At 49.0% G+C, this 27706-nt stretch overlaps 4 protein-coding genes, 2 long non-coding RNA genes and 1 other non-coding gene across 10 annotated transcripts; 3 read left to right on the top strand and 4 right to left on the bottom strand.

Annotated features, from left to right (window-relative positions):
* The first annotated feature begins 843 nt into the window (after positions 1-843).
* LOC120708608 lies at positions 844-5590 on the top strand. 4 transcript variants are annotated; one of them, XR_005689396.1, is made up of 5 exons: positions 844-1407; positions 3030-3144; positions 3566-3659; positions 3855-3905; positions 5268-5586. It is a non-coding gene; the product is annotated as an uncharacterized LOC120708608 (long non-coding RNA). The 4 variants fall into 4 exon arrangements; XR_005689397.1 differs by having other exon boundaries at positions 849-3144; positions 3862-3905; XR_005689395.1 differs by having other exon boundaries at positions 854-3144; positions 5268-5590.
* On the bottom strand, positions 5189-7618 carry LOC120708607. The gene is made up of 2 exons (XR_005689393.1): positions 7319-7618; positions 5189-6005 (listed from the first exon to the last, which is right to left on the bottom strand). It is a non-coding gene; the product is annotated as an uncharacterized LOC120708607 (long non-coding RNA).
* On the bottom strand, positions 6113-6185 carry TRNAR-CCG. Its single transcript has one exon. It is a non-coding gene; the product is annotated as a tRNA-Arg (tRNA).
* A 5522-nt stretch (positions 7619-13140) lies between the features above and the next one.
* On the top strand, positions 13141-13812 carry LOC120708605 (histone H2B.11). The gene has a single exon (XM_039993958.1). The coding sequence runs from the start codon at positions 13235-13237 to the stop codon at positions 13652-13654; it is 420 nt and encodes a 139-aa protein (XP_039849892.1). The 5' UTR covers positions 13141-13234; the 3' UTR covers positions 13655-13812.
* A 158-nt stretch (positions 13813-13970) lies between these two features.
* LOC120708604 (pentatricopeptide repeat-containing protein At5g42450, mitochondrial-like) lies at positions 13971-15969 on the bottom strand. The gene has a single exon (XM_039993957.1). It carries the CDS (start codon positions 15664-15666, stop codon positions 14296-14298), a length of 1371 nt encoding a protein of 456 aa, XP_039849891.1. The 5' UTR covers positions 15667-15969; the 3' UTR covers positions 13971-14295.
* Positions 15970-16569: 600 nt separating this feature from the next.
* On the bottom strand, positions 16570-19469 carry LOC120708603 (50S ribosomal protein L17-like). Its single transcript, XM_039993956.1, has 6 exons — positions 19305-19469; positions 19167-19221; positions 18990-19040; positions 18002-18093; positions 17679-17756; positions 16570-16919 (listed from the first exon to the last, which is right to left on the bottom strand). The coding sequence occupies exons 1-6, from the start codon at positions 19358-19360 to the stop codon at positions 16766-16768; spliced, it is 486 nt and encodes a 161-aa protein (XP_039849890.1). The 5' UTR covers positions 19361-19469; the 3' UTR covers positions 16570-16765.
* A 2065-nt stretch (positions 19470-21534) lies between these two features.
* On the top strand, positions 21535-24466 carry LOC120708602 (protein SOSEKI 2-like). Its single transcript, XM_039993955.1, has 4 exons — positions 21535-22123; positions 22237-22306; positions 22387-23190; positions 24015-24466. The coding sequence occupies exons 1-4, from the start codon at positions 21871-21873 to the stop codon at positions 24142-24144; spliced, it is 1257 nt and encodes a 418-aa protein (XP_039849889.1). The 5' UTR covers positions 21535-21870; the 3' UTR covers positions 24145-24466.
* Positions 24467-27706: the final 3240 nt, after the last annotated feature.

The raw sequence follows: 27706 nt of genomic DNA, 5'->3' as shown, positions 1-27706 counted from the left end.
AAAAAATTGATGTGACGGATACTGTAGAATTTTTTTTAAGAACTAAACAGGGCCTAGTGTTCAATCACGAATGATTCGGCAGGGATCATCAAACTGACTGCAGTCTGAATCACATCTGGCCTATGTAAATTTCTATTTCTATATATGAAAGCGCATGGGCTAGGCGCACGGCCAGCGTGGCCACATCGCCCAAATAACATATGGCCATTCGATCGTGTATCAATGGTGATTCTGTGGGCGCAGTGCTTTGCCGGGCGCAGTGCTTCGCCATTGTGCAACAGCAAGTTTTCTCGTTTCACACACGCTGGTGTCTGCAAGTCATCTGTTCACAGACCCTCCAGCGCATGCAAGTCATCGGTCAACACATAAATCGTCTTCTCCACATGGCGCGGCAGCGTTTCATCCCGTCCAGCGCCGTCTTCTCAGACTGGCAAAGCTGCCTTCAGTGAATCACTGTGGCTGCACGCCGAGTCCTGCTGCCGCCCTGAGCGCCTCTCTTAGCTGTTTCTGACCTTGTTTTCTCCATTTCTGACCTAGTCGGCACCAAAATTCGGTGGAGTATTTATAAACCATGTATGGTAGATATTGATTGTCAAATTAGTCCATAATTGGACATTAATTGCCAAATAACAATGAAAGTGATATAGTGTTAAAACCCAAAAAAGTTTTGCGAACTAAACAGGGCGCTCGTGAAATGAAACATGAAACGGTGACGTTGTTCGGCTTGTCTTGTCTTGGCTTGTCTCGGCTTGTTTCGGCTTATTTTCTCTCATAGAATATTATTCATTCTACCAGCCGTACACTATTCATGCGGTCACCCGAACAGGCTGAGTGCTACACTCATCTCATCTTCTCTAGCTGCGACTGTTGTCTTCGGTTCACATTACTGGCGCGCTCGTGACCACTTCCTTGCTGCTATGCTATGCCTGGCGGGTGCTCCAGCTCTGCTTGCCAAATCCAGTTGCAGGCAGCCCCCGGTCCGTCGTGGTCACCGGCTACAGGCCCAGTGCCGCCCTGGCCGCCGCCGCCCCGAAGCACCGCCTCCCCCGGGCCGCCGCCACCGCTCCGTTCGCAAGCGCGCGGGCGCGCCCCTGCCTGGTCCGGTCACCAGCTCGCGGAGTCGCGGGGCGCAGCCGCCGCCGCCTCCCCGCCTGCGGGCGCGCGGACACCGCCGAGTTGGCCTAAAGGACCCCGCCCCGTTCCCCTCCGCTGCTCTGCCGTCTTATCTGTGCCCAGCGGAGCAGAGGGCTCCGCCACCGCTCGCGACTTCCCCCAGCGCCATGGACGCGACCGCACCGGCCGCCGCCACGCTGCTCCCGAGGCGCGTCGCTTGCTCGCCGCGTCACGGCTCCGCGACATCGGCTCCACCTGCGTCTCGCAGGAGGCGCCCCTCACCGTCAGCGTTAGGTACGCGTGCGCGGAACGACCACTCGCACTCTCACGGCCTCGCTCAGTGGCTCGCTCCCGGCGCCGGTGGACGCCCACCAGGTGTTCGACAACTTGTGCGCTCACTACACCACTGTAACACCCAGGTGTTAATCAACACAAATTAAATGTAATCAGGGTCATTAGTTTTAAGTTTAAACCGCAAACCATGAGATAGCAAAATTTCTTGTCAGCCTGGGCCAGACCGGTCGGACCGGTTGAACCTGATCTCAACCGTTTTGGGCCCCACAATATTTAAACCACACTCCCTCTCTCTCTTCCTCACCAACTCATTCATCCTCCCTGGGTTCAGCTCGCCCTCTCCCCGAGCTCCCCTCTCCTCAAACTCTCTCTTCCAAAGATCCCCCATTCCCACTCAATCCAAGGCCGGGGAGAGCTTCAAATCGGTGGAGGATCATCTTCTCCATGTGCTCCTCCCCGGGGTGATGTGGAATCTCAAGTTCTTCGTGGGGGAGGAGCCCATTCGAGGTAAACAAGCTACGGTTGGGTCGATCTTCTTTCTTTTAGGTGATTATAAGTGAATCTCTTTGGTCAAATACCTCTAATTGTAATCATGAACTAAAGTCCAGGAGGGATTTAGAATTTGTGGGCTAGTTAATTCATCCAAGGTATTTTACCTAGGGTTGGGTGAATCCATCTTTCCAGAAGGTTTTAGTCGAATTCTTTGAGTCAAGATCATCTTTATGCGTCTCTGAACTTGGGCCTAGAAAGGATTTGAAATTGGTGGGTTAGTTTAGCCGCGACATGAAGTCCAGTTTTTGATCTGGGAAGGACCGGTCTGACTGGTCGGAAGGACTGGTCTGACCGGTGGCTGCGTGGGTGTGTTCATGCAGGCCGGTCTGACCGGTTGGGCGTACAGGTCTAACCGGTTGCATGTAGGTAGAACAAGTTGGAGTTGTGTAGTTTCTTTTACAGAGCTTGGGCTACTCTAATGTGGAGTTTGTAAATTATTTGAAGATGAAAATTATGTAAGTTATTAGGGATTTGAACTCGTTCGTAAAACCCTTGTTTATCGGTTTGTCATCCATGTATATTTTCAAGTATTTACCGTGGTTGTATCACCTGCGCCCGTCTTTGCGTGGGACTACCGGTGTTATTTCGATCGGATCGTGGGTTGAGAAAGGACCGCCAAATTAAACCATTAAACTAATGCGCCCGATGTGTTCAAATGACGACCATTATGTTTAATTTAGAGTTTTAATTTGTCAGTTTTGTTGCAGTATTGTAGCTAATGAGATCTTTGATCGTACGATTAGGGAATGATTAAGAGCGGTTACTGTAGCATCACTGTAGCCAATTATGATGGAACTTTACTTATTAGATTTGTCTCAAAAAATTACACCCATCCATAAAAAGATTTCGCAAATAAACTTCATTTAGTACATCATGCATGCATTCGTCTTTTTTTGAAAAAAAAAATCACGCTCTCATCCAAACACGGCCTTAGTATACTCTGTTCTCGTTACTTTTTTTTTCACTGTACTCTGTTCTCCAATTAGTTGTGCTTGACCATATAGGAAAAATCGAATGGAAACTGAGGACAGCAGCTCGTGCAACACTAACAAGTTATGATCTCTTATTAGTTCGCAGCATGGCTCTGTCTACAAGCTTGCTTTTAGACCCAAATCGTTCGTAGTCGTCTCTGACCCTATTGTCGCCAGACACATCCTCCGGGAGAATGCTTTCTGTTATGACAAGGTATGACGTCTAACATATTCTATTGGCTCCATATCTATTAGAAATTCCAGGTGGCTTTCAACCATAATTTCTTGACTCCCATGATGTCTGCCAGGTTATTTATAGTACCAGTTGCCTCTCTGCAACTGCATTTTGCATATATTGTTACATGCCTTGTATAACCTGACTCTGACTTTGCTGGGTTTCCCTCTTACATACAGTGGCAAATCCAGAAATTCTTAAAAGGGGGGCTGATTTCTTCTTTCCTCTCTTCTTCCTCTCCTTCTTCCTCATCTTTTCTTCTCCAAAATGAAGGGGGGCTAAGGGGGGGCTCCATGGTGTTTTTGGGTCTAGGGGGGCTCCGTCTAGGGGGGCTGGAGCCCCCCTAGACCCACTGCTGCTTCCGCCACTGCTTACATAGTATTTCTGCACTTGAAATCAGGGAGTTCTCGCTGAAATTTTAAAACCAATAATGTGGAAGGGACTTATACCTGCTGACCTTGATACCTGGAAGCAAAGGAGAAAAAGTTAGAAAGGTTGGATATTGAATCTCATTTTATCTGTGCTTTCAAGTTTGCACTGAATACAATACTGCATGTTTTTCTACACTAATCTATGCCATAGCCTATGCTGTTAGTCAGAGGTAACAGGCTAACCAGTGGCTTACGCTCCAAAATGCAGTCCTTGAAATCTTCCTAATTCGTCAGATCTAATTACTGATTGATTTACAGGTCACAGGGGACGCCCGTGCATTTGCTGTTACCAACAAAGGAGCTCTAACAGTGAGTGCATCATCTCAGCACCCATTTACTGCCCATCAAGCATCGTTTGGTGAATTGAACTAAATTTCTTTTTATTAACCGAACTATCATGCTGCCCTTACTGAAATATCTAAAAAAATACTTACCTAAAGTTTCAAGAGTTTGTATAGCTGAAAGTTGCTCTGCAGATGCTGTCTTGTAATAAGAGTAGCAGTACTTCCCTGTGAAAATTGTGTTATGCCACGAGTTTTGTCTGCTGATATGCAGTTCCTGAAATGAAAAGCTCTTATTACTCCTGCTTATCAGCACTAAGCTCTTGTACATTTGATTTAATCAACCAACCTTCAAATTTAGTCTTCACAGGATTACCATTTGCAATTTAAAAAATACAATAGCATCTTCCTTCCATCATTTGTTTGACATCTAAATGCTAAGATTTTTACCCACTGATAACAAATCCATTACTACAGCCCCGTCGCATGTAGCTAACATGAACCTTGTAGCAGTAATATTGTTGTGATCGAAAAAGTCTACATCACCCCCTCGCCTATGGGGGTGGACTACATAACTCTCCAAACTATGAAACGGTCTATGTCACCCTCTGAACTTTTCAAAACCGGTCAAATTACCCCCTGAAGCAGTTTTGAAAAATCATAGCAAATCACAGAAAAATCATAAAATGGAAAATCCAATTGTGTTAGACTCCAAATGAGTAGATCTACACAGTAAACATATAATATGGTATGCTTTAGTATATTCTTTTTGCTATAGTTTTAGATCTATGCTTTTCTTCATAGCTATAAAAAAATGTACTAAAACATATCATATTATATGTTCACAGTGTAGATCTACTTATTTGAAGTCCAACACAATTGAAATTTTTATTTTGTGATTTTTTTTAATTTACTATGATTTTTCGAAACTACTTTAGAGGGTAATTTGACAGGTTTTAAAAAGTTCAAGGGAGTGATATAGACCGTTTCATAAATTGGGGGGTTATGTATTCCAAGCCCCATAGGTTGGGGGTGATATAGACTTTTTCCTAGCTAAAAATAACTTTAAGTATGAAACATCAAATTGTTAACATAGTCTTCCACCATTTAGAAACAACAGGCTCGTCCATGAGCAACATGGCATAATTGTAGCTCAGATATTTCACTGTCCCCAAGGAAAAAAATAAAAGAAAATAATTTCTGAATTATTTGCAACTTTAAGACCAGCTAAACTGACAGTAGTAGTCCTTTTCTCTTTAGCTTACTTATTTACATAAGCAGACTACTAAACTGGAATCAGAAGTTCCTGTGTTTTGGAGCATAACCTCGCTTACATTTGCTTAATTCAAAAAGGTACATCTCCCTGACAGATTTTCTTTCCCTTTTACAGCAAGAAATGACATCATCCCCATGCCGGTTGCCAAAATAAATTGCCGACTATCAGAAAAGCTTAATTTATGTAATGCCTTCCAACCGCCAACATCCACATTTTCCAATTCCTGTGGAATTCTGTACCTACCATCAGCTCAAGTGTTCCTGCTAGATCTTGTAACAATCATCACTGGGCAAGCAACGTTGCAGATACTTTTCTTCAATACTTTGTTATTCAGATGTCCAAAGTCGACCGTACTGAACCTTATGTTTAGTTGTATCGAAATGTATTATCTGCTTGTCTGCTGCTGTATCTATACAAAAACTGTTACACCTTTGCCAGGAGTGCGCGCAATGGCGGGCGTTCTCTACTAGTATCATGTATAAATTGATTTACTAGCTGCGCTCATTTGAGAACTGTTTTTACAATCACACGGACAATACAGAATTAAAGTGCTATACCAGCCACAAGTTTCACGTAATGATGAGCCATCGTGAAGCAGGTTTTTCTGTGATGGAAGGCTACCATCTTCCACGAAAAGTAACACCGTTAGGCACCAATTACAAACAGCCTGCAGTTTTACATATGTCAAAAGAATGCGCTATGAACTAACATAGTACTACCATGCAAGCCTGTATTCACAATTTTACAAACAAGTAGAGGCAGATGCGGTCCACAAAAAGTGAGCACGGCTGCACTCCGTGACAATTCTCACTGAAGATTGAAGACAACAAGCTTATCTGCTTATGGGACCACCTGTTCACAAGAGAGCATGAATACTTTTCTGGTGGTTAATGCCAAAATATCACTATCTATAGGGCGAGAAAATACCGACAAAAGAAACAAAAAAAATACAAAGACAATGATCATAGTGGGATTCGAACCCACGACTTTTAGATTCGGAATCTAACGCGATATCCACTTCGCTATATGACCACTGTTGTCTTCCAACACATCCTAATTTTGATATGTCAAGGTCTCAGCATTTAATCTTTTCAAAAAAAAAAGTTATCAGCATTCAGGCACTAGCCAGAAAAGGCTATCGATTAGTGACACTCAAAAGCTGAAACAAAATGTTTAGCAATACTACAAATATGGTTGGCATGAAGAACACACATATAAACATCAGAACTAATCTCACCAGAAATTAGAGCAGAGATATGAATTACCAATCAGCCACAAGTTTAAAATCGTGGTCTGTGAACTAGAGTAGATAAGCAACACATGACAGCAGAGCTTTGCAACAGATATAGCTTATGAGTGGAGATGCATGGTTCCAGATGACATTTCCTCTTACCATTATGCAGAGACTCCTGCATTCAGGGTAGGCGTGTCCTAGATCATAAACAAGTGGATGCGAAAATGAATGGCACTGCAGACGAAAGACCTATCTCGTGGTGTACAGAACTTTGAAGTATGCGCAAAATCACGCTCAGAAACATATCACAAAGCACATACGCGACATTCAGTCAGTGCTTGCCTCAAACTGAAGTAGAATTTTGCTCCTTTTTATCGAGGGTGGACTACCCAAACCACCAAAGGTGGGCACAAACAGACAACACAGCATCCCAAATCACCTAGTACTAGTAGTAAGTATAAGATCTATGACGTGCCCTGCAAATGGGATGTGCCAGCCTTCGCGTCGGGGAAAAAAAGCGAGGTGTCCAGGCCACGGAAGTGCCGGAGCCGTGCGAGTCAACATGATGTTTTATTCACCCTTTATTCAAAGGCTGGTTCCCATGATTTCATCGCACTAACTCTCCAATCTAAGCCCCAAATCCAAATCTGATAAAAACGAATCCCAATCGGGAGGAGATAACCATGCAAGTAACCAAGATGTAGCCTACTTTGACATTACCGTCACTGCGATCCGCATCCGGGTCAGATCTGCGGGAGGGGATCCCGTGATAGATCGAACGGTTTGACAAGCATGTGGCAGATCAGATGACGGCAAAAGCGAGGAGATCATTCCATAGGGAGATCCGTCGTTGGGTGCAGGCTTGAGTGTAGACCGGAGGGCAGTTGGACGAGGTGAAGAGAGGTAGATGCGAAGTTCAAGAGGATCTCACCTGTGAGAAACGGATGGAGAAGAACGGCTAGGCAGGCTGCTGGTGGGGGGCTCCGGTACAGTCCCATCCATCAGACCTCGGACGCCTATCGCCGTTTGGGGAGCCGGAACCACCATCCGTGCGGCGGTGCGGGGGAGCGAGGCTGCCGAGGCGAGCGGAGAGGCAGTGCCGCCGTGGGTTCTTCAGCGTGCCACCGGCCCAGCGGCCCTAGCCACCGTCGGGTCTTAGCGGCGCCCGGCGTCTGGTTTGCCTTGGAGCTCCCTTGCAAAAGGAAAATTTCTTCAAGTGGGGGAAAAAAATTAAAATAGCTAAAGTCGTTACTATGAGGCTGTCTCTAAGGCGGTTCCAACAGCGGTCTGCGGCCCCAGCCCACAGCCACGTCAGCTCTCGCCAGCCCACTCGACCCCAGCGCTCTATCAGTCAGCCTGCAGCTTCAGCCCACAGCCACATCAGCGCCACGTCAGCTTCTCCATTCCAGACTTAACCATTTCAGAACGCGTTGCTCTATGATTTAAATTGACACAGCAAAACCACTTTATTAAATTTAAAAATTCAGAAATTACATAAAAATTGCCATGGTGGAAGAATTTGAGAGAGGAAGTGGGTGAAATGGGGAGTGAGAGGTGTGGAATGAGCTCCAACCAGCCCTCTCTATTTATAGATGAGTTGGGGACGAAATTTGTGATTTTTTGGAATTTTTTTCGAATTTTTTGGAGTCCAAACGGTCAAAAACGGCTAATTGCAACGGCTAGCTGACGTGGCGCTGACGTGGCAGCCGTTGGCCAATCACAGAGCGCCGCGTGGCAGCCGACCGGACGCGGGGTCGGTACCGACCGGCCGCGGCTCCAACGCCGGTCGGTACCGACCGCCCGGCCGGTCGGTAGCGCTACCGCCCCGCGCTCTCGGTTTCCGCGCTTACCGACCGGCGCGGGTCAGTAGTCGGGTCGGTACCGACCGGCGCGGGTCAGTAGTCGGGTCGGTACCGACCGGCGCGGGTCGGTACCGACCCCCGTTGGAACCAGCCTAACAGCGGGGACCCAAACCAAAGACCCATTCTATAGTTTGGGTCATCCACGGAAAAAGAGTCACGCCCCTAAATCTTATCTTCTCCAACAGCCTACGCAAAATCCCAGAACCCATATTCCTCGCCGCTGCTCTCGGCAGCCCAGTCATAGGGTCCCGGCACCTCCTCAACGGGCGCGGCCCCAACCTTCGGCCACTGGTCTAGCACCCAGGCTGGCCGCTGCCGCTGCTCAGCCCCATGCAGGTGCGCGCGGCGAGCGCCGACGCCGCGCACCATCTCCCCACCGCTGGTTCGGACACGTCCTCCTCCACCGCCGCCTCCGCCTAGTGTTGCGCGCGTTCGACGACGAGACTCGACTGGAGGCCGCGAGATTCGAGCGGCGGCGGCCAATCTGCGGGCGTGAACGCCGCCGCGCTGTCCCTGCAAGCCGCGGACCCCAGTGCTCCGCTCGCCGCGACGGACCTGCCTCACCCCGCTCCCTGCTGCGCCGGCGGTTCCCCGCCTCCCCGCCGCCGCCGTCGTCGGCCGTGCCCCGTCTCGCCGCCGCTCCCCGCCTCGCTGTCGTTGGCCGTGCCCCGCCTCGGCTCGCCTCGCCGCCGCTCGGCCTGCGCTGGCGGCTCCCCGCAGGCCGCAGCTCCCCGCCTCGCCATCGTCGGCCGAGCCCCGCCGCGGGCCCACCTAGCCGCGGCGGCAGCTCCGCGTCGCGGGCCCGTCTCCCGGGCGGCTTCAATTTGGATCGAGGATAGAGAGAGAAGCATAATTGCCTCTCCTCCCACCCGCGATGCAAAATGTGTAGTTTGTTTGGATGCCCTGTTGGAGAGCGATTTTAATACCCAAAATACTATTTAGGACCCAAATTTGAGTTTGCGTCACGTTGTTGGAGATAGCCTAATATAGTGCTGGACTCGATTTTGATCCATGAACTATGAACACCTAAATCAGCACATCAGCCAAAACCATAACACTAATCAACATGACTCTTAGAGTTTCCGCATTTTTCTATTATTTGAGTCAGGCCCCGTTTAGTTCGCGAAATTTTTTAGGTTTTAACACTGTAGCACTTTCGTTGTTTTTTGGCAACTAATGTCCAATTATGAACTAATTAGGCTTAAAAGATTCGTCTTGTGCTAATCAGTTAGACTGCGTCATTAGTGAAAGTGATCTAGGCCCCTGAGTGGGTTTTGATGGTTAATGACAAAACACATGTGCATTTAATCGTGTAATTGAGCATGTGTGCAGGTGGTGAACATGTATAGGTGAATCAAGTGACGTTATACGACCCTCAAAAAGGAAATGAAAAAGCGGAGCTCAAGTTTACTCAAGAAATTAGTTTTTGAATTTGAAATTTGAGTATAGGAACGCTGTACTATCAAGAGGGACTTGGTTCAAGGGTTTCGATTTAGATCTTGTGCTCAAGAGAACCTATACAAACGATTGTGAGCCACAAAACAACTCAAAAGAGCCATAAACCGAAGTTTCTCCCTGCCTTACCCGGATACTCCGGGTATAGGGCCGGATACTCCGGACCTCATTGCCCGGAGTGTCCGGGTGCTGTTTCCGGGCTGAAAAATCAGGGTTGCCCGGAGTCTCCGGGCATATACCCGGAGTCTCCGGATACCCTTTCGCCCAACGGCTATTTTTGGGCTGAAGACTATAAATACCCTCTCCATACCCCTTCAGCCCCCTCTCTTGTCACTTTTGACGAACAGAACTCAAACCTAAGCCAAAAAGAGCTCTCTCACTCTCCCTTCTCCATTCTTGAGTAATTCCCTTGAGAGATTTGAGTGAGAAGCAAGCAAGAGCAAGGATTAGTGCTAGTGAGCCTCATTTCCATCTATTGAGCACTTGGTTTTGGTCAAGCTCGCGGATTCAAGTTTGTTACTCTTGGAGCCTTGTGCTCCTAGATGGCTAGGCGTGCTTGTGATAGCTCAACCAAGATTGTGAGCTGCATAAGAAGTTTGTAATCTCCATTCCTCGCCGAGGAATCCATAGTAAGTAACCTTGGGCTTGAGAGGTGATCTCGCCCTTGGAAGAGGAGCATAGGGGTTCTTGAGCACCTTCTCTTGAATCCTTCCTCAACGGAGACGTATCACCTTCGGGTGTGAACTTCGGGAAACAAATCATTGTCTCCTTTGTGTTAGTTTACTTGGTTTCATTGTCATTTGCTTGTGAGACTTCTTTTCTAGGGTTTGAGCTCGATCTACTCACTCACGAGTTTCTAGTGAACTTTGTTTGTTGGATATCAACCTTAAGGAACCCCTGGTACTCTTTCTCTGGTTCGATCTACTTTTCTTACAGAGATTCTTGCAGTTTCGTTTCAGGTCATTCAAACCCGGAGACTCCGGATATAGCTCCGGATACTTCGGACCACCAAACCCGGAGTATCCGGGCATATACCCGGAGTATCCGGGATAGTCTGCGTCTGACATTTTTGTTAAGTGTTTTAAATTGCAGATTGCCTATTCACCCCCCCTCTAGGCATCTTAAAATCCTTTCAATTAGTTATTTTTTCAAATACATTTAGTGCTCCATGCATGTGTCCAAAAATTTAGCGTGGCTAGAAAAGTTTTTGGAAACTAAACAGGGCATCAGTTAAAATTTTGTTAATATCGTCCTATATCTTGAAACAAATGGTGTACTTCTTAAAAAAAATATCATCCATTTGTCAAGAGCGTCGCCCCCCGCACTTGCGCAGTGAAACGTGTTGCAACCAGGGTTCACCTAACTGACCGGTCTCCGGTAACCGCCGGGCTCCGGTTCCGGTTTACCGGACCGGTTGCACCGGTAGAAACCAGTCAAATTCAAATTCAAATTCAAAAAACTCAGTTCAACCGGTTTGTATCGGTATACCGACCGGTTAGACCGGTTTACCGGCCGGTTTGACCAGTTTGAATTCAAATCCAAATTTAAAATCGCATGTGTAACCGGTTTACCGGCCGGTTTGACCGGTTTACCAAGTGGGCCTTAATGGGCCGTCTCATTTTTTCCTTTTCTTTTTTGTTTTAACTTTAAATGCCCGAAAAGTATGTTAAACGAATGAATTTTTGAGAAAATTTGACACCATTAGATTCGTTGCACCTTGAAGTATTTTTAGGAATTTTTTTGGGAGTTTTTCATTTTTTGGAATTCAAATTTAAATTTTGAATTTGGGCCGGTTTGATACCGGCCCAAACCGGAACCGGACCGGACCGGTTTGACCGGTAATCGGTCAAACCGGACCGGTTACCAACGGTTCGGTTAACCCTGGTTGCAACATGCAGCGTTTTTTGCGAAACATTTTGCAACATGTAGTTTTATGAGTACGATTGGCCTCTAGATTCATTTTTTTCCTCGCAAAAAAAAGATTCGTTTTTTCTCTTTTGAAATGAATAACTTCTTTTTCAAATTGCGTGGATTTATAAAGATGTCCTCTCGTGAAAGAGAAACCCTGATTTTCTTTTTGAGAGGGGGAAAAGTTATATTTACCTCCCTGAACTATAGGCTGAGTTTACATTTCCACCTTGAACTCGAAAACCGGATATTTTGCCTCCTCGAACTTGCAAAACCTAAAATAAGACCTCTCTAAGTGGTTTTTTCTTTTATATTTATTTTGGATCAATCTTTGAAAAATCATAATAAATTACAAGAAAATCATAAAATAGAAAACTAAATTTTGTTGGACTCAACAAGATTAGATCTATGCATTTAACATATTATAAGATATAACTTAGTAAAAATTGTATTTTTAATTTTGAAGATATAATTTTCTATAATTAATTCATATATACATCTTCCTTTGTAAAATTATGGTGAAATTTTATGGTGAGATAATAATTATATTATTAAGTTTCAGTAAAAAATTTATGGTCATTGGATTATTTATTCTTAATAAACTGAAGAGTCTAGTATAGCTTGGAATTAAACTCCTGAATCTATAACTCAGACATAGATGATCCAATGAGTATAAAATTTTTACTACAGCTCAATAATTTAATTATTATAGCACCATAAAAATTTCACCATAATTGGACCACACAAAATATAGATATGAATTAATATAAAAAAATATATATCTAAAGTTAAAAATAATTTTTTTATTAAATTTTACATATCATATGTTTACTGCATAGACCTACTCCTGTGGAGTCCAATAAAATTTTATTTTCTATTTTATGATTTTATTTTCTATTTACTATGATTTTTCAAAGATTTATCCAAAATAAACATAAAAAAGGAAAACCACCGGGAAAAACCACCCAGGGAGGTCATATGTCCGGTTACATGAGTTTGAGGAGGCAAAATATTCGGTTTTCGAGTTTAAGGTGGAAAGATAAACTCGACCTATAATTCAGGGAGTTAAATAGAACTTTTTTCTTTGAGAGGAACCCTGATTTATTTTAGGCGGCACTCTGATCTGGCTGGCAGTGAAGCCCCTCTGCGGCCCGATAGAGGCCCAGCCTGCCTTTGAAATGCAAAAACACTATGTGCCGCCGCCGCAAACCTGCTCGCAGGCCCGCGCCCGAAAATCCTCCAACGCACAAGAAGGCCAAAACTTAATTTTTCTCGCATCGCGACCGCTTCCCGCTCGTGTTTTCGGCGCCCAAAGTCTGGGTTACCGCCTAAACCAATCCGAATCCGCGCCTTCACGTGTCCCCAAGCCAAACTACCTCCTCCGCGCCTAGAATCCCAGCTGTCCAGCGCATCCGACGCCGCGCATACCGCCAACTCATCGATCCGTACCACCACCCCCTCCACCAATCACAGCCCGCCTCACCTCCCTATATAACCCCACCGCACCCTTCCGCGGAAGTCCACAGCCAAAATTCAACAACAACCGCCGCCACACCCACCACCAAATTCCCAATCCGCCGCTTCCCAAGCTCGGCCGCCGACTCCACCCGCTCGATCCCGTGATGGCGCCCAAGGCCGAGAAGAAGCCCGCCGAGAAGAAGCCGGCGGAGGAGAAGGCCGAGAAGAAGCCGAAGGCCGAGAAGCGCGTGCCGGGCTCCGGCAAGGAGGGCGGCGAGAAGAAGGGGAAGAAGAAGGCCAAGAAGAGCGTCGAGACCTACAAGATCTATATCTTCAAGGTCCTCAAGCAGGTGCACCCGGACATTGGTATCTCCTCCAAGGCCATGTCTATCATGAACTCGTTCATCAACGACATCTTCGAGAAGCTCGCCCAGGAGGCCGCCCGCCTCGCGCGCTACAACAAGAAGCCCACCATCACCTCCCGGGAGATCCAGACCTCGGTGCGCCTCGTCCTCCCCGGAGAGCTCGCCAAGCACGCCGTCTCTGAGGGCACCAAGGCCGTCACCAAGTTCACCTCCTCTTAGATTGCCGCACGGTTTTCTTTTCCTCCGATGTTTAGCGCAGTGTTAGGTTGCTCGTGGAACAATGTAGAATTGTTTACGTTAGCTGAATGATAATCAATGGCCATTGTGGAAGTTCAGAATATAATGCAATTATCCCAAATCTTGAGGTTGCTGTTTATATATTTAAAGATGAGTTTGCTGTTTGAATTTTCGTCGCCGATTTTTCACATTCTGTTGGCGCAGAGTTTTCCCAGGCCACTTTCGCCTGTATAATGTTTGTTGCGATGAGTAAGGGTATTTAGGTGAATTATGCTGTATTCAATCAAAATACAATTCGTAAATGGACTCTTTTAATCTATTACCATTGCAAGTTTTAATCTAAAAACATTGCAAATCTCAAGGTTCATCAACATTCATCTACGAATCTAAAAATTCTTTGCTAATTTGTGACATTATCCTCTGACTTGAGCATTATGAGGGATCCCAGCTTTCCCAAAGAGCATTTCTTGCTGCAACCGTGACACATGTTCACCTTATACCTGAAAGCCTGAAACACATGTTCTGCTGTCGTCCTGAAGGAATAGCATATAAGCCAGTGACAAGCAAGCACCTTTACCAAAGTGCTTCCATTTCTTTTGGATGATCTGTCATGGCCATACAGTTTATTGTTCATGTTGATCATCTTCCCTGGTGTACAGGCATTCTTCAAGTATAGCGTAAATTTCTTCACTCTGAGGATGTCTACAGTCTCCATTGAAGAAGACATGGACCTTGTCCTGGACTTCAATCCAACTGCAGCCGGTAATCCTCTTCAGCCCCTTTTCCTTGATCTCTCTCCTGATCATAGAAACACTTTGCCAGCTTCCTACTGCAGAATAAACATTTGACAGAAGAATGTAGGAAGATGTGTCCTTCGGATCCAATTCATGAATGCGCTTTGCAACACTCTCAGCTAGCTCCCTGTTCCAGTGAATCTGACAACCCCCTATCAGTGCCTTCCAGAACCCGATGCCCGGCTCAAAGGGAAGATCCTCGAGAAACCTCTTGGCATCGTCGAACCGCTTCGCCCGAGATAGAAGATCAACCACACAAGCATAATGCTCAGGCTTCAGTATGTCCGGTTGTCGCCTCTCAGCAGCCTTAAACAGCGCATACCCCTCGTCAACCAGACCAGCATGGTTGCATCCAAACAGCAAGCCGAGAAGAGTGACATTATTCAGCTTCAGGCCCGTTGCTCTCATCGCCTTGTAAGCACTTAAAGCTTCCTCTCCCCTTCCATTCTGTGCATACCCGCAGATCAGCGCATTCCATGAGACCACGTTCTTTTTCTTAATCCTTTTGAACACCAGGAAACTGTCCTCCAAGCTACCGCACCTTGCATAGAAGCTCACAAGAGAATTGCCCACATAGACGTCAAGGTTGCCCAAGAACTTGATAGCCGATGCGTGGACACTTCTACCAACGCCTAGTGCCCCTGCATTGGCAACAGAGGTGAGCACGCAGGGGAAGGTGCTTTCGTTCGGCGTGACACCTGCTCGACACATTTCCAGGAACAGATTAACAGCTTCCTCGCTGAGCCCGGCTTGGCTACACCCGCCGATCATCGCATTCCAAGAGATCAGGTTCCTCTCTGGCATGCGCCAGAACAAACGGTCTGCTTCATCGAACATCCCGTTCTTCAGCAAGCCGGCAATGAGGGCGGTGTAGGAGACCACGTTCGGCTCACGGGTATCCTCCAGCGAGCCCTGGGCCTCCCTCATGGCGCCCATCTTGGCGTAGTGGTCGAGGAGGGCGCTGCCGACGAAGACATTGGAGCAGAGGCCGAGCTTGGCGGCGCAGGCGTGGAGCTGCGCGCCGACACGCAGGGCGCGCAGCGCGGTGGCCGAGCGGAGGACGGTGCCGAAGGTGAACTCGTTGGGCGCGACGCCGTCGGCGAGCACCCGGGAGAACATGGCGAGGGCGTCGCGGTGCCGGCCGCGGCGGGTGAGCGCGCCGATGGCCGCAGTGGCCGAGACGACGTCCCGGTGCGGCATTCCGTCGAGCACGTTGCGCGCGACTACCAGTGCGGCGCGCCGTGGGTACCGCACGCCTACCGTTGTGGAGTGCGGCGTCGGGATTCTGACCTTTTGGAGCCTCCGTGCCAACGCGAACAGCGGAACAGGTTATGGTGTTTGGGTTTTGGGCGGGGCCAACCGACTTTGGCAGGGCAGGGTGCTTAATGGTGCATTGTAGATTTGTCGAAACGTCTTTCCTGGTCAAGTGGTCAGCCTTGCAACCGAGGCACGGAGTTGATTCTGTCGGTGAGATCCGATCTGGTAAGGCTTCAACTTAGTACTGTACTCCCTTCATTGTTTTTACGTATCGTATTAGGCCTAAGTTAGACTTAGCCAACTTTGATCGAATCTATAAAAAGTAGAGCAACAAGTAACAACTATGCTAATCAACATATATTTAATGGTGGATTCAATGAAATAAATTTGATAGGTAAATATTATTATTTTTCTATAAATTTGATCAAAGAAAGCTAAATTTAACTTGGGACAAACCAAATGTGACATGTAAATAAAAACAAAGAGAGTATGAAATTTATGAATCCAATCTAGAATCCAGCAAGTCAGCTTTATGATATGCGAATAACATTGCATCTATTTGCGTGCCCACAGCAAAAACACAGGACACGGTGAAGCCTGAGGCTGTGTTTAGTTCGAGAAAAAAATTTGCATTTTAGTACTGTAACACATTTCGTTGTTATTTGACAAACAATATCCAATTATGGATTAATTAAGTTTAAAAGATTAATCTCGTACTAATCAGTTACACTGTGTAATTAGTTATTTTTTCAACTATATTTAATACTTCATGTATGTGTCTAACAATTCGATGTATGTCTAACAAGTTTGTCAAAGCAGTTCTTTGGATAGCCTTGCAAAAACATCTGCTGGGTCAAATTCTTGCATGGATAGCCTTGCAATTTTCTGTTAATGAATCCGAGCATTCATCTCATGAGTATACATTATAACAATACAAGGTCGAATTATTCTATTGCCAGTTATCTCTAGAGAAAAATTCCATATGCATATCAAGCAAATAAATGAAGCCTTCTTCAAAACATGGATACACTTGCAACTGGTCTCATAGGCCATCCGCTGAGGAGCTTTTGGTGAGCTTAGGTCCTGCCCACTGTTGGCTAGAACGAGACTTGGCCCATGGATCAAGAGGGGCTCGTTGGGGCGGCTGTGGGGTTGCAGGTTTGGCCTCTCGAAGCTCGTTCTCCCTGTCCACAAACCTGCATATGTAACCGATAAAAACCACATCTCTACAATGCTTTAAAAAACTGGTATATCACATGATGCAAATAAATTCAAATCAACTGTTCATCACGGTATAGCTTTGCTTATAATAAATTTGTTCTCAGAAACTGTTACTATCTGGCACTCTACGCTGCAGGAGCAAAGAAAATTTTAACAGTGCCCTACAGAACGATCAAGAAATAAACGACAAAAGTTGCCCACCTAGTCTTTGATGTACAATGTCAAGAGAAGCCACATAATTGGATGGGAACACATTCGTTTCTAAAAGTAACTTGAGGATTCAATAACATCTGTGTGCTGTTAATAGGGATGCAAGTGGGTACCCATTGGTGTTTTTTGGGTTTCTCATTTAGTTCATTTTCTCACCCAAACTAATTACAATGACGTGACATTCTAGTTCATTTTATCAAGTTTTGGGTCGACCCAATGACCCAGAAAAGGTGGGACTTGCATCCCTAGTTAAAACGTGGCCAGATTTCTAAAACATGTTAATGAATTAGTAACAGACAGTAATAAAGCTGCACAGCCTAATTTGTTAACCAACTAGCAGCAATGATCAGTAAATAAGTCAAAAAAGCATTTCACTTCCAATAAGCAGGAGCAGCACCATGTGGAAACACTATTATAGAAACTATTTTTCTCACAGAAATATCAACAACAAAACATGTTAGTACCAAGCAAGTTTGGGCAGGCTAAATCATTTTTCTGGCAGAAATATAGAGAAAGTATATTACTCGATGTATGCCATTTCTGCCGCATCACCAACACGTATCCTGGTGCGTAAGAGTCTTGTGTATCCACCAGCTCGATCTCTGAAGATAAAATGGACATATAATTAGTTCCAATCCACTCTGATTTTTGATAAATGTTAAAAGTTTTTGCTGCGTGCTCCTTCGCTGAATGAAGTTTAGGACTAAGGGTCGGGGGGGGGGGGATCAAATACTGCTGTGATACATTCTATTTTATGCCTTGTTGCATACTTTACGCAACAAAACAAGTGTAGAAATGCCAGACCACACTAAATTGAGCAGACCCATGGGTAGGAAAGATATATTACCTGTAGCGGTAGGCCAGCTCTGTGAATAGCTTATGAACAACATCATCACCTCGAACAAAGGCAGCAGCACGTCTTGCCGCATCCAACGTGCCCTACATGTTTGTGCCAATATATGTCATGAGTTTCTGTATTGTTAACTTCAAGACTGAGTTAACAAAATAAACACAAAACCCAGGTCATATAAAGAGAGTTGCAGATACGCCTCAAGATGAAGGCAAAGCAAAATTTATGTTTTATGAAATAACAACATATTAGGAAAAAGGTACGGTATGACTGAATGGTAGGGTTCTTGGATCCTAGAATAAAATTAGCATTCAGCCATTCAGAAACAAAAGATACTGGAGCAACTTATAGGCCAGAAATCAAACAAATTGGTCTGACAACATAACTGTCATCCATCAGTTCTATGACGAATACTGCAACATTTGAATTTACTTAAAAGTAAACTAATTCCAAGCATCTCGCTGAGATCTGATAAAAGCAGAATGTGAAAAAGAACAGACAGGTAATACTATTTCTAAAGTGTTAATCGGCAGCTAATGCTGCCCACCTCCAATGTTGGCAACAATGCATGCCCATCCGTCGCAAGAAGACATATCCTTGAATCTGAATTCTACATCTACACTGGTAAGAGATAAACAGTTAAGTTCAGAAATAGCGACACTAGGTGATTCTATGCTTACAATCATTGCCAACCAACGTACACACCATCGAAATGATTGTAAGGTTGTTTTACACGCACTCCTTGGTATAGATTCTTCGATACCACGAAATGGCACGATATTTCAGAGATAAACGGTCAAGTTCAGAAATAGTGACACTAGGTGATTCCATGCTTACAATCATTGCTAAACAACGTCCACACCATCGAAATGATTGTCAGGTTGTTTTACACGCACCCCTTCGCATAGATTCTCCGATACCACGAAATGGCACGATATTTCAGGATGTGATTCAATAAGCACCAGAGGAATAATGTATCGTTTACCTCCTTCCCGAGCTGCACCATCTGATCCGCCTTCCGCCGCACCTCCTTCGCCTGAAACCAAACCACGGCAAAAGGAAGGGAATTCAATTCAACAATCACGCACCTCCCGGAACACAAATCCCGCCCGCGCGCCACGAGCGCCCGCTCGAAGGAGCGCCAAGGTGAGGAAGCAAGTACCTTGGCGACAGTGGTCTCGATGCGCTCGTGCTTCACCAGCTGCGACACCATCGTCCTGCCGACGAGACAAATCCAGAGGTCAGCGGCAAGGCGGCGCGGAGCCATAGATAAGGGCGTCGAGGTGGCAGAGAGGGAGACCTGAGCATGGAGACGCGGTGGGAGGCGGGGCGGTTGAGCTTGCGGAAGTTGCCCATGGCGACGGCGGGGCGGGGCGGCCGGCGGCGGCGAGGGTTGTGAGGGGGTTTGCGAGCGGGCTCAGGGCGGACCTGGGAGCCCCCTTCCTCTCTGAGTCTCTCTAGCTAGGTTTCTGGGCTGTGGGCTCGTCTAGTGGAATAGGTAGGCCTGACGAACAGTATACGGATCTTCATGGGCCTTCATGCTGCTTTCTCCACACAGTTTTAGTTCATTTCAGCCTTTGGGCTTTAATGTTCTCTGCAACTTGGGTACCACCGGATCGCGTCGAAGAAAACCGATCCGGCCCCGCCCTCTCCCCCATCACGGCGTGCGCTGGACCAACGCGGTACGTGAAAAGGGAGTAAGCGCATTCCAGCTATCGTGACAGTGGCAGGAGGAGCTCCGTAATTCCGGTGAAAGGTCACACGGCCTCGCCGGTCTCTGCACTCTTAAATCCGCACAGGGCCGGACACACGTTTAGTTTCTTCAACGCGAGCATGCGCTGCTCAGCGGCAGCGGACGTGCCGCGCACCAGCTGCCCAGCTCCGCGAGACCGCGACGCCAGCACCCACAAAGCCCCAGGCTCGCACCAGCTCCAAGTCTCGCGTCCGGACGCACGCAGAAAACTAAAGCAAAGCTACGGTGTTTTGCTGCACCTGGAGACCTGTGCGGCGCGACGGATGCGGACTTTCCTGGCAGCTCTAAATCACATGCCATGTAGCGCACCTGTATTTTTCTGCTCCTAGCTCCTAGTACTACCAAGCATTCATAATGCATGCATGATTCATCGTTGGCTCCGCCAAATCTGCATCTACCCGAGGTAAAGAAGAGATAAAACTAAACCGGCGGTACGATGAGCTACTGGGCCTGTGCCTGGCTTGCCCCTGACATCGATACCTCCTGGCCGGCTGCGTGAACGCGATCCGTCGATTGCTCGCCTGACAGAAAGCTCGGCCGGCCGGCCGGCCGGCCACAGCGGTTAATCAGTGCGCTTACCGGGGCGCGGTAAAGACGGGCCGTGTGAAAAGGCGAAAACAACTCCACACGAGGGAGGGAGAGGCTCAACGTCCCGTCCACCTCCGCCGTGAGTCAAACGCAGTCTCGATCCCCCGCGCCGCGCGCCCCGGGAGCTCCCTTCCCTTCACCGGTGTCGCCGCCCGCCCGTCGTGCGCTCTCGCTTTCCGCACCCGCCATCGCCGTGCCCGCCTCACTCTCACCCCGTAGCCGGTGGAGCCACCCGCTTGTCCTCACCGTCACCGGCTCACCCCCTGCTCCCCTCGCCTGTCCTCGAACTGGTAAATACTCGCCCGCCAGGCGGTTATTTCCTGGCGCGATCACAGGCAGCTGCCCCGGGAGCCACTGACCAGCGGGTCCACTGCGGCACTGGGGCCCAGCACCTACGTGGATTTGATTATCCGATCGTCTTAGCGTGGTCCCTGTCACGTGGCTCGGACTAGCATACTTGTCCGGTCTGCCCCCCATACACGTCGCAGCAGCGCAGGCTCGCAGCGGGTTGGAACTCGGAGGCGGCCGGCCCGGCCCAAGTGGGAGGGGACAGGGATTGCAACCTTCACCTGCACGCAAGTGCCTCCAAATGTTACCAACACCGGCGCGGCATACCCGTGCTTCTCGAACGGCTCACATGATGCACCTGTTTTTTTTTTGTAATGGCGCTGGCACGCCACGCGGCACCGCACGTCCGCACGGACATGAAGAAACCTTAGAGCCAGTAAACAAACCCATTGGAAACCTGGAAGGAAGGAGTCGTCTTGGCTCTTGAGATTGTACTTGGCCTCTTTTTCACAGCGCGGTGGTGTGGTGTAGTCGTGGAGACCGGACACCGGAGCGGAGAGGCCTAGGACTTGGTCACTTGTAAGCAGTGGTGGCATTTCGTCTGGTCAGCGTCGATTCGCCGGGCCCCAGGCGTGTGGTTGGTTTGAGCCTCGTGAGTCAAAAAGGGGCGAGCATAAAACAACTGCTTCGGCAGCGCCAAACCAGCTGCCGTTTTCACCGTCCTCTAGACGACTGGAGTCTCGCGAGCCGGCAAAGCCTCATTAGCCAGTCAACACAGCACCGACAGCAATTAAGCTCCTGTTAACTAGTACTCCTCCTAGAGGCTTACTATACTTAACCGGTAGGACAGTCCTGCCACACAAAAACGCAGCGCTCCGGCGTCCAGTTGACCTCACCAAGGACCAAACAGAGGGAGGAACCAAGGAGAAAACAACAAGGTCGCAAAGAGTTCTTTCCTACCAATCTTTCCCAGCTCCTTTTCCCCTCACGGTCACAGGCTCCACAGTTTCACTGCGGCCGGCTATTGGTGCGCACCGAGCCACGCAGAAGCGCCGCTGGTCCTCGCACGATTTGAATGCCTGCAGCGCAGTAGCGAGTGTGCGCGCTGCGCGTCTGAGCCCTTTTCGCTCGCGCACCACCTCCCCTCGTGTCGCACTCGCGCCATTTAAGCGCTACGAGCTCAGCTCGGTAGCGGGGGGAGACGCCAGCGGCCGCGCACCGGTTTGTCCGGCGGAGAATGGCGGTGGTGGTGGCGGGCGGCGGCGGCGGCGGCCAAGGCGTCAGGGCGAAAGCGGCGGAGCAGGCGAGGCTGCCGTGGCGGGAGCAGGAGCCGAGGAGCCCCGACATCGGCCCGCCGCCGAGGCCGCCGCAGCGCCGGCAGAGACCGGCGAGGGCGGCGGTCGTGTACTACCTCTCGAGGAACGGGCACCTCGAGCACCCGCACTTCATGGAGATCGCGCTCTCCTGCCCCGACGGCCTTTACCTCCGAGGTACTGACGCTTTGCTTTGCACACGCTTCGTTCTCATTGGCATTTTACCTTCCGTTTTCATGGCGTTGAGCTCGTTCTGTGGTGTTGTGGTGCCGTTGCTGCTGTGCGCGCAGACGTGATCGACCGGCTCGACGCGCTGAGGGGCAAGGGCATGGCGCGCATGTACTCGTGGGCGTCCAAGAGGTAGGGGTTTACTTGCGCTGCGAGTTTGGTGCACTGCCACGCCGTGGCATGCCATGTGCTCATTGCTGCCTGCAATGCAGGAGCTACCGGAACGGGTTCGTGTGGCACGACCTGGCGGACGACGACTACATCCACCCCGTGATCGGCCGGGAGTACGTGCTCAAGGGCACCGAGCGCCTGCACCCGCCGGCGCGGTCGGCGCCCCCGCTGCTCGACGCGGCCGCCGCGTCCTCGTCGTCGTCGGGCTCGCAGGAGACGCCCACCTCGTCGTCCTCCGCCAGGTGGGAGGTGCACCGCAAGAAGAGCGCCAGCGCGTGCGGCGCGGCCGGGAAGCTCGGCGAGTACGTGGTGTACAAGGGCGAGGAGCGCGCCGCGGACGCCGCGACGCAGACCGAGGACGCCGGCCGCGGCCAGGGCCACCCGAGGCGCGTCAAGGCCCCCGCCGCGCAGGACGAGCTGAGCCGGGCGGATACGTCGTCGCCGCCGACGGCGTCGACGAGCCCCGAGACGCTGGAGGCGCTGATCAAGGCGGACGGGCGCGTCGTGGCGGCCGTCGGCGGCGGCGGCCGGGCCCGGGCGCCGTCCGTGCTCATGCAGCTCATCTCGTGCGGGTCCGTGTCCGTCCAGGATGCGCACGCCTCCCCGGTGATGCCGCGCGCGCACCACCGCCACCACCACCACCACCACCGCGCGCGCCCGCCCCGCCCGCCGGCGCCGTCCGCGGCCGCGGCGGCGGTCCCGTCCTACCGCGCGAAGATCGTTGAGGACAAGGAGTACTTCAGCGGCAGCATCATCGAGACCGCGAAGCGCTCGCCGGACGACGACGCGTCCCAGGACATGGCCGTCCCCGTCCTCCGTCGCTCCTCGTCGTACAACGCGGACAGGTAATTCCGGAAGAAGGAAAAAAAATCCCCCCATCCCGCTCGCAATCATTGACGCCGCGACGCAAGCCGCCGCAAGCGCCCGGATCATTCACCGATCCGTGGCTTACGCGAGACGCCTCTCATGGCATCCAGTAGTAGTTAGGGTGAGCTGCCACTGTTGCATTGAACCACCCCGTCGTAATCGGCAGTAATGGCCGCTCGCCGCCGCAGCGCAGCTGAACCCGCCGCGCCATTGCCGTACGCGCACGACGCGCTCCACCAGCGTCCACCTCCATAAATAGAAGTAGGTCTAGCGGAGCTGTCGCGCACCAGGCGTCACGGCGCTGATCGCGGGGACGGGAGGGGGTGGAGAATTTCGTCAGGACGGCCGAACGGGGGCTTCGCGGCCGGGGACCTGGCGACCTGCCCTGTTCCGTGCGAGCCGGGAGCACTGAATCCTCGAGCTACTTTTTTTTTGGCGCGCGTACGCTTCAAGTTTCAGAAGGATTACTCTGAAGATACTCGCAGACCTGTGGTACTGCGCAGTTCTTGAAAGAAAGGGGAACCTGATGCCATGATGTGAGCCCTGTTAACAGCAGCCTTTGTCAGGAATTCCAAACCTCGCCTTTAATCAGTGGTCCAGAGAGCCCTAATCGGGGGGAGTGAGCGCACCAACCTGCATTCATAGAGCTAATAGAAACAAGAGATCGTATAGATCATTGAGTGTAGGAGTACCACTCTCCTGCCATGTGAGTGAAGGCGTACGAGAATAGTGATGATGAGATGGTGATACGGTGATGATTATGATATGGGTCGTGCTGATTGTGCTACCGTATGGCTGGCAGGGTGATAAAGCTGGAGCTGGCCGAGGAGGCCGGGGACCTGCATGACCGCTGCATCCCGCGGAAGCCCAAGGCCAAGAAGGAAGGGTACCTGGTCATCTCCTGCGCCGCGCAGGGGAATAACAAGGGATGATGACGAGGGTGGCGTCGTCGTCGTCGTCGTCGGCATGTGGCCGTCATCCGGCGAGCTGGCTATACCGACGCCTGCGTGGTGTGGCTTCTTCCGTAGGGAACAGTAGATGACTGTCCGGTAGTCCAGCTCAATTTGATGCCTTCTGCTTGTTAGATACTGCCTGTGATTTTCCGAGTGAAGTGAGCTCTGTTGATATGTGTGCTGCCTCGTTGTCTGAACTTCGTACTGTCTACTACCAGTGATCTGATTATGCTCTGTAACGGGTTTTCAGTCGTACCTATGTGCCCTAGAAAATGAAAAATGTTAACGTGTACTGCTAGTATGTGCTTGATGAATCGGATCCGTCCTACTGCGTGATCGGTGGTGCATGGTAGCACGTACTGTGCTAATGCTTTATGCTACCATCATTGCTTCCCTTCCTCCGATTCCTCCAAGTCGTGAGATATGTAGAATCTCGGCAGAGCAGTACTCGACTGTTCATCTTACCCCAGCTGTGAGATGGCTCCTCCGGCACTAGGCGCTGCAGACCTGTCGTGGAGCTGTAAATTTGAGGAGTGAGGAGTTTGGCAAACACAGGAGCCTAATGATTAGACGATTTTGCCCCTACTGCTACTTCATGCGGTTTTTTCTTTTTTATATTTAAAAAAATTAAAATTTCAAAAATATATGTCGGTTTTGGAAAATTTCAAAAATATACCCCGGTCGCCCTATGGGGGGCGACAGGGCTCAAATGTATTTTTTTTTCTTCAAATTTGCAACGAAGTCCCTGGAGAAAAAAAAAAAGAGGGGAGCATGTCGCCCCCTAACGGGCGACAGGCCCCTGTCGCCCACCCCAGGGGCGACAGGCCAGTGGGCCCGCCAGGGGGGCCGGGCGCCCCTCCTGCGGGCGACAGGGGGGCCTGTCGCCCCCCCCCCACGGGCGACCGGGTCAGCCTCCCTATATAAGGCCCCCTCATTCCCTCCCCTCATTCCCTCCTCTCATTTGACCTCAAAAAATCCAAAAAAATCTAGAAAAAAGAGAGGGGTGAGAAGAAGGGAAGCGGCGAAGCTCTGCCGAATTCCGCACTTGTGATCTACCGGTAACTTTCGTATAAATTCGTTGATATTGTATAACAATTTAATTTAATTAGCAGATTAGCTGAATTAGATTTGGTGCTTTAGAACACTGGTTTAGTATTACAATTTGAGTACTATTACAGACTTTTTCAAATAAAATAATTATACATTAGAATAGAATTATGATAGTACCTTATTGATATTGCAGTATAAGACAATAGAATTATAACAGTACCTATATTTTCACGCATCGATTTGGTATACGATATGTGCATTGTTTAAATTATGGTTTGTTATTTGGCGCACCACACTATAGCGCCAATGTCTTCGTCAGGATCAACCTACATTCCGTGGAGCAAGTGTAAAGCCACCGTACCCAAAGGAATTAATGTGCCAATGTGCTTCTGCGGTTCGTTATGCAAGTTCATGCAATCTGAGGTTTTAGGAGATGACTACGGCATGAGGTTCTTTATGTGTGAGAACTACGAATATGATCCACCTAAGCGATATGGCAAAGACCAGGCCAAGGTAGCAGGATAACATACGCTATTTTTCTATATGACCTAACATTGAATTATGATTCTAACTTGTGTTGGACAAAGTCTCCTCCGCCTCTTTGTGATTTTATGCAGTGGTTCGACACCGTGCAGTCGCAGCAGGCAAAGGACATTGTGGAACAAAAAGCAAGATGGGCTGCAGAACGTTGGCGCCGAATGAAGCACGAGGAGCAGCAAGAGGAGAAGCGCAACAAAGAGCAAGAAGAGATCCGCAAGAGGATGGAGGAGGTGGATCGTAAGGCGGCGGCCGAACGTGAAGCTGACAGGGAGAGAAAGCGAGAGAGGGCACGCCGTGCGAAGGAAGCCGGGCCCGAAGCAATTAGGAAGGGCAAATATCCTAGGTGCACTCAGTAGAGTAGTACCATGTAATCCCGGCATTTTACATTCCATAAGGCATGGTAGGTTTAGATGCAACAAGAAATTATCTTGTCGCGTGCACATGCCACTGCAATTAGTTGTTTATGTTTTAAGTTAAGAGCTTAACTCTGTGTGTTGTAGCCTTTACCATTAATTTGCAGTTGTAGCCGGGAGTCTATGAAATCTTTGAACTTTTCCTTAATATTTTCGGAGCTTTTCATGTCACTAGAATACTAAAAAACACACATTAATATAACAAAAAGAATTAAGAACTAAGAAATACATCAGGATCTGCTGCTAAAAAGCTCAGCATGGCGATCACAGGTTTCCCAAATGTCGCATTGTTTGCCTAGACATACGTGACAAAAGACGACAACCTAATAGCAGTGCTCTTCCAACATTTCAAAAAGATGTGACAACACGGCAACCACACCAGCTCACCTTCAAAGCATTCTCTCTGGCGAGGACGACGGACCTGTCATTCTACAGCGAAGGTCTGTGGCGTGTAGTGGGGAAGGCGGCATCTAGGCGCGATCGACCGAGCGGCAGTAATGCAGTGCTGTGAGTCTGCATGCACAGAGATGCATCGAGTAGTGAAATTATGACGATTAGGCCGGTGCCCTGCAGTGTTCCGGGCGATGGGATATGTCGGGGCAGTGCAATAATCACGAGTGAGCGCTGTAGAGCGTGCAAGTGCTGAAGTCATGAGCAGTGAGACGTCGTGTCGTTGTTTAAAGTGGTAGGAGTGAGCGGTGTTGAGCGTGCGAGGGTACAAATCAAGAGCAACGAGAGGTCGTGTCCGTGTTTAAAGTGGTACGAGTGAGCGCTGTGGAGCGTGCGAATACTATAGGCTTTTCATGTTCATTTACACTCCACACTCCGGTTATCAGACATTTGTGCGCCTATAAATACTCACCAGTTTGTGAACTCCCAGCACCACTCAAACACCAAAGCTTATTGTATACCCAATGTCTGGAGGTGGGTCTAGCGGGAAGAATTACTATGGTTTTGGGAAAGAAAAAGGGGGAAGAAAGGGAGACCCCATAATATGGGAGGGGCCTCTTGGACCTGATTCCTTTCCGGAACCAGTGTTTGAGTTTCCGCCACAGCACAAGAGTGAATTTACCAATGAAACTCCTCTTCGACAATACGATAACCGTAGAGAACCGTGGCCAAAATGCAGACATGGTGACGACTGCTTAGTGCAGATGTGCACCGACGGGATGGATGGCGGTCGGCGTTTCTTTAAATGTCCACACGCATGGGTAATACTTGATTGTTTCATTTCTTTATCTTCAATGAGACACCTTACCTGGAATTTGTTTTGCAGTCTTCCGATGCTCCAGAAAACTGTGGTTTTACTAGGTGGGTAGATCCTGCACCAATTGATTCTGTTCAGGAGTTCATCGAGTACCTCCAGATAAAGATCTTTGATCTGGAATGTAAGGTGAACCATTATGAGGAAGTGAGCGAGGGTAACAAAGACGACGAAGTTGATGATACCAGCAATGCAGCCGGTTCACAGGATGAACCATGCACTATTCCTTACTGCAACTGCCCTTGTCACAAGAAGAAGGGCCATGCGCCTCCGG

This window comes from Panicum virgatum, chromosome 5K (assembly GCF_016808335.1).
Source record: "Panicum virgatum strain AP13 chromosome 5K, P.virgatum_v5, whole genome shotgun sequence".
NCBI classification, from domain to species: Eukaryota; Viridiplantae; Streptophyta; class Magnoliopsida; order Poales; family Poaceae; genus Panicum; species Panicum virgatum.
This window is presented reverse-complemented; position numbering and strand designations above follow the sequence as displayed.

Bases quoted from the DNA above. Each gene is read 5' to 3' on its own strand.
- LOC120708605 (XM_039993958.1), top strand. From the start codon at position 13,235: ATGGCGCCCAAGGCCGAGAAGAAGCCCGCCGAGAAGAAGCCGGCGGAG.
- LOC120708604 (XM_039993957.1), bottom strand. From the start codon at position 15,666: ATGCCGCACCGGGACGTCGTCTCGGCCACTGCGGCCATCGGCGCGCTC.
- LOC120708603 (XM_039993956.1), bottom strand. From the start codon at position 19,360: ATGGGCAACTTCCGCAAGCTCAACCGCCCCGCCTCCCACCGCGTCTCC. The intron at 19,041-19,166 runs GTACTTGCTTCC...GTTTGGTTTCAG, and splicing joins TCGAGACCACTGTCGCCAAG to GCGAAGGAGGTGCGGCGGAA. The intron at 16,920-17,678 runs GTAATATACTTT...TTACATATGCAG, and splicing joins GCAGAAATGGCATACATCGA to GTTTGTGGACAGGGAGAACG.
- LOC120708602 (XM_039993955.1), top strand. From the start codon at position 21,871: ATGGCGGTGGTGGTGGCGGGCGGCGGCGGCGGCGGCCAAGGCGTCAGG. The intron at 22,124-22,236 runs GTACTGACGCTT...CTGTGCGCGCAG, and splicing joins CGACGGCCTTTACCTCCGAG to ACGTGATCGACCGGCTCGAC. The intron at 23,191-24,014 runs GTAATTCCGGAA...TATGGCTGGCAG, and splicing joins TCGTCGTACAACGCGGACAG to GGTGATAAAGCTGGAGCTGG.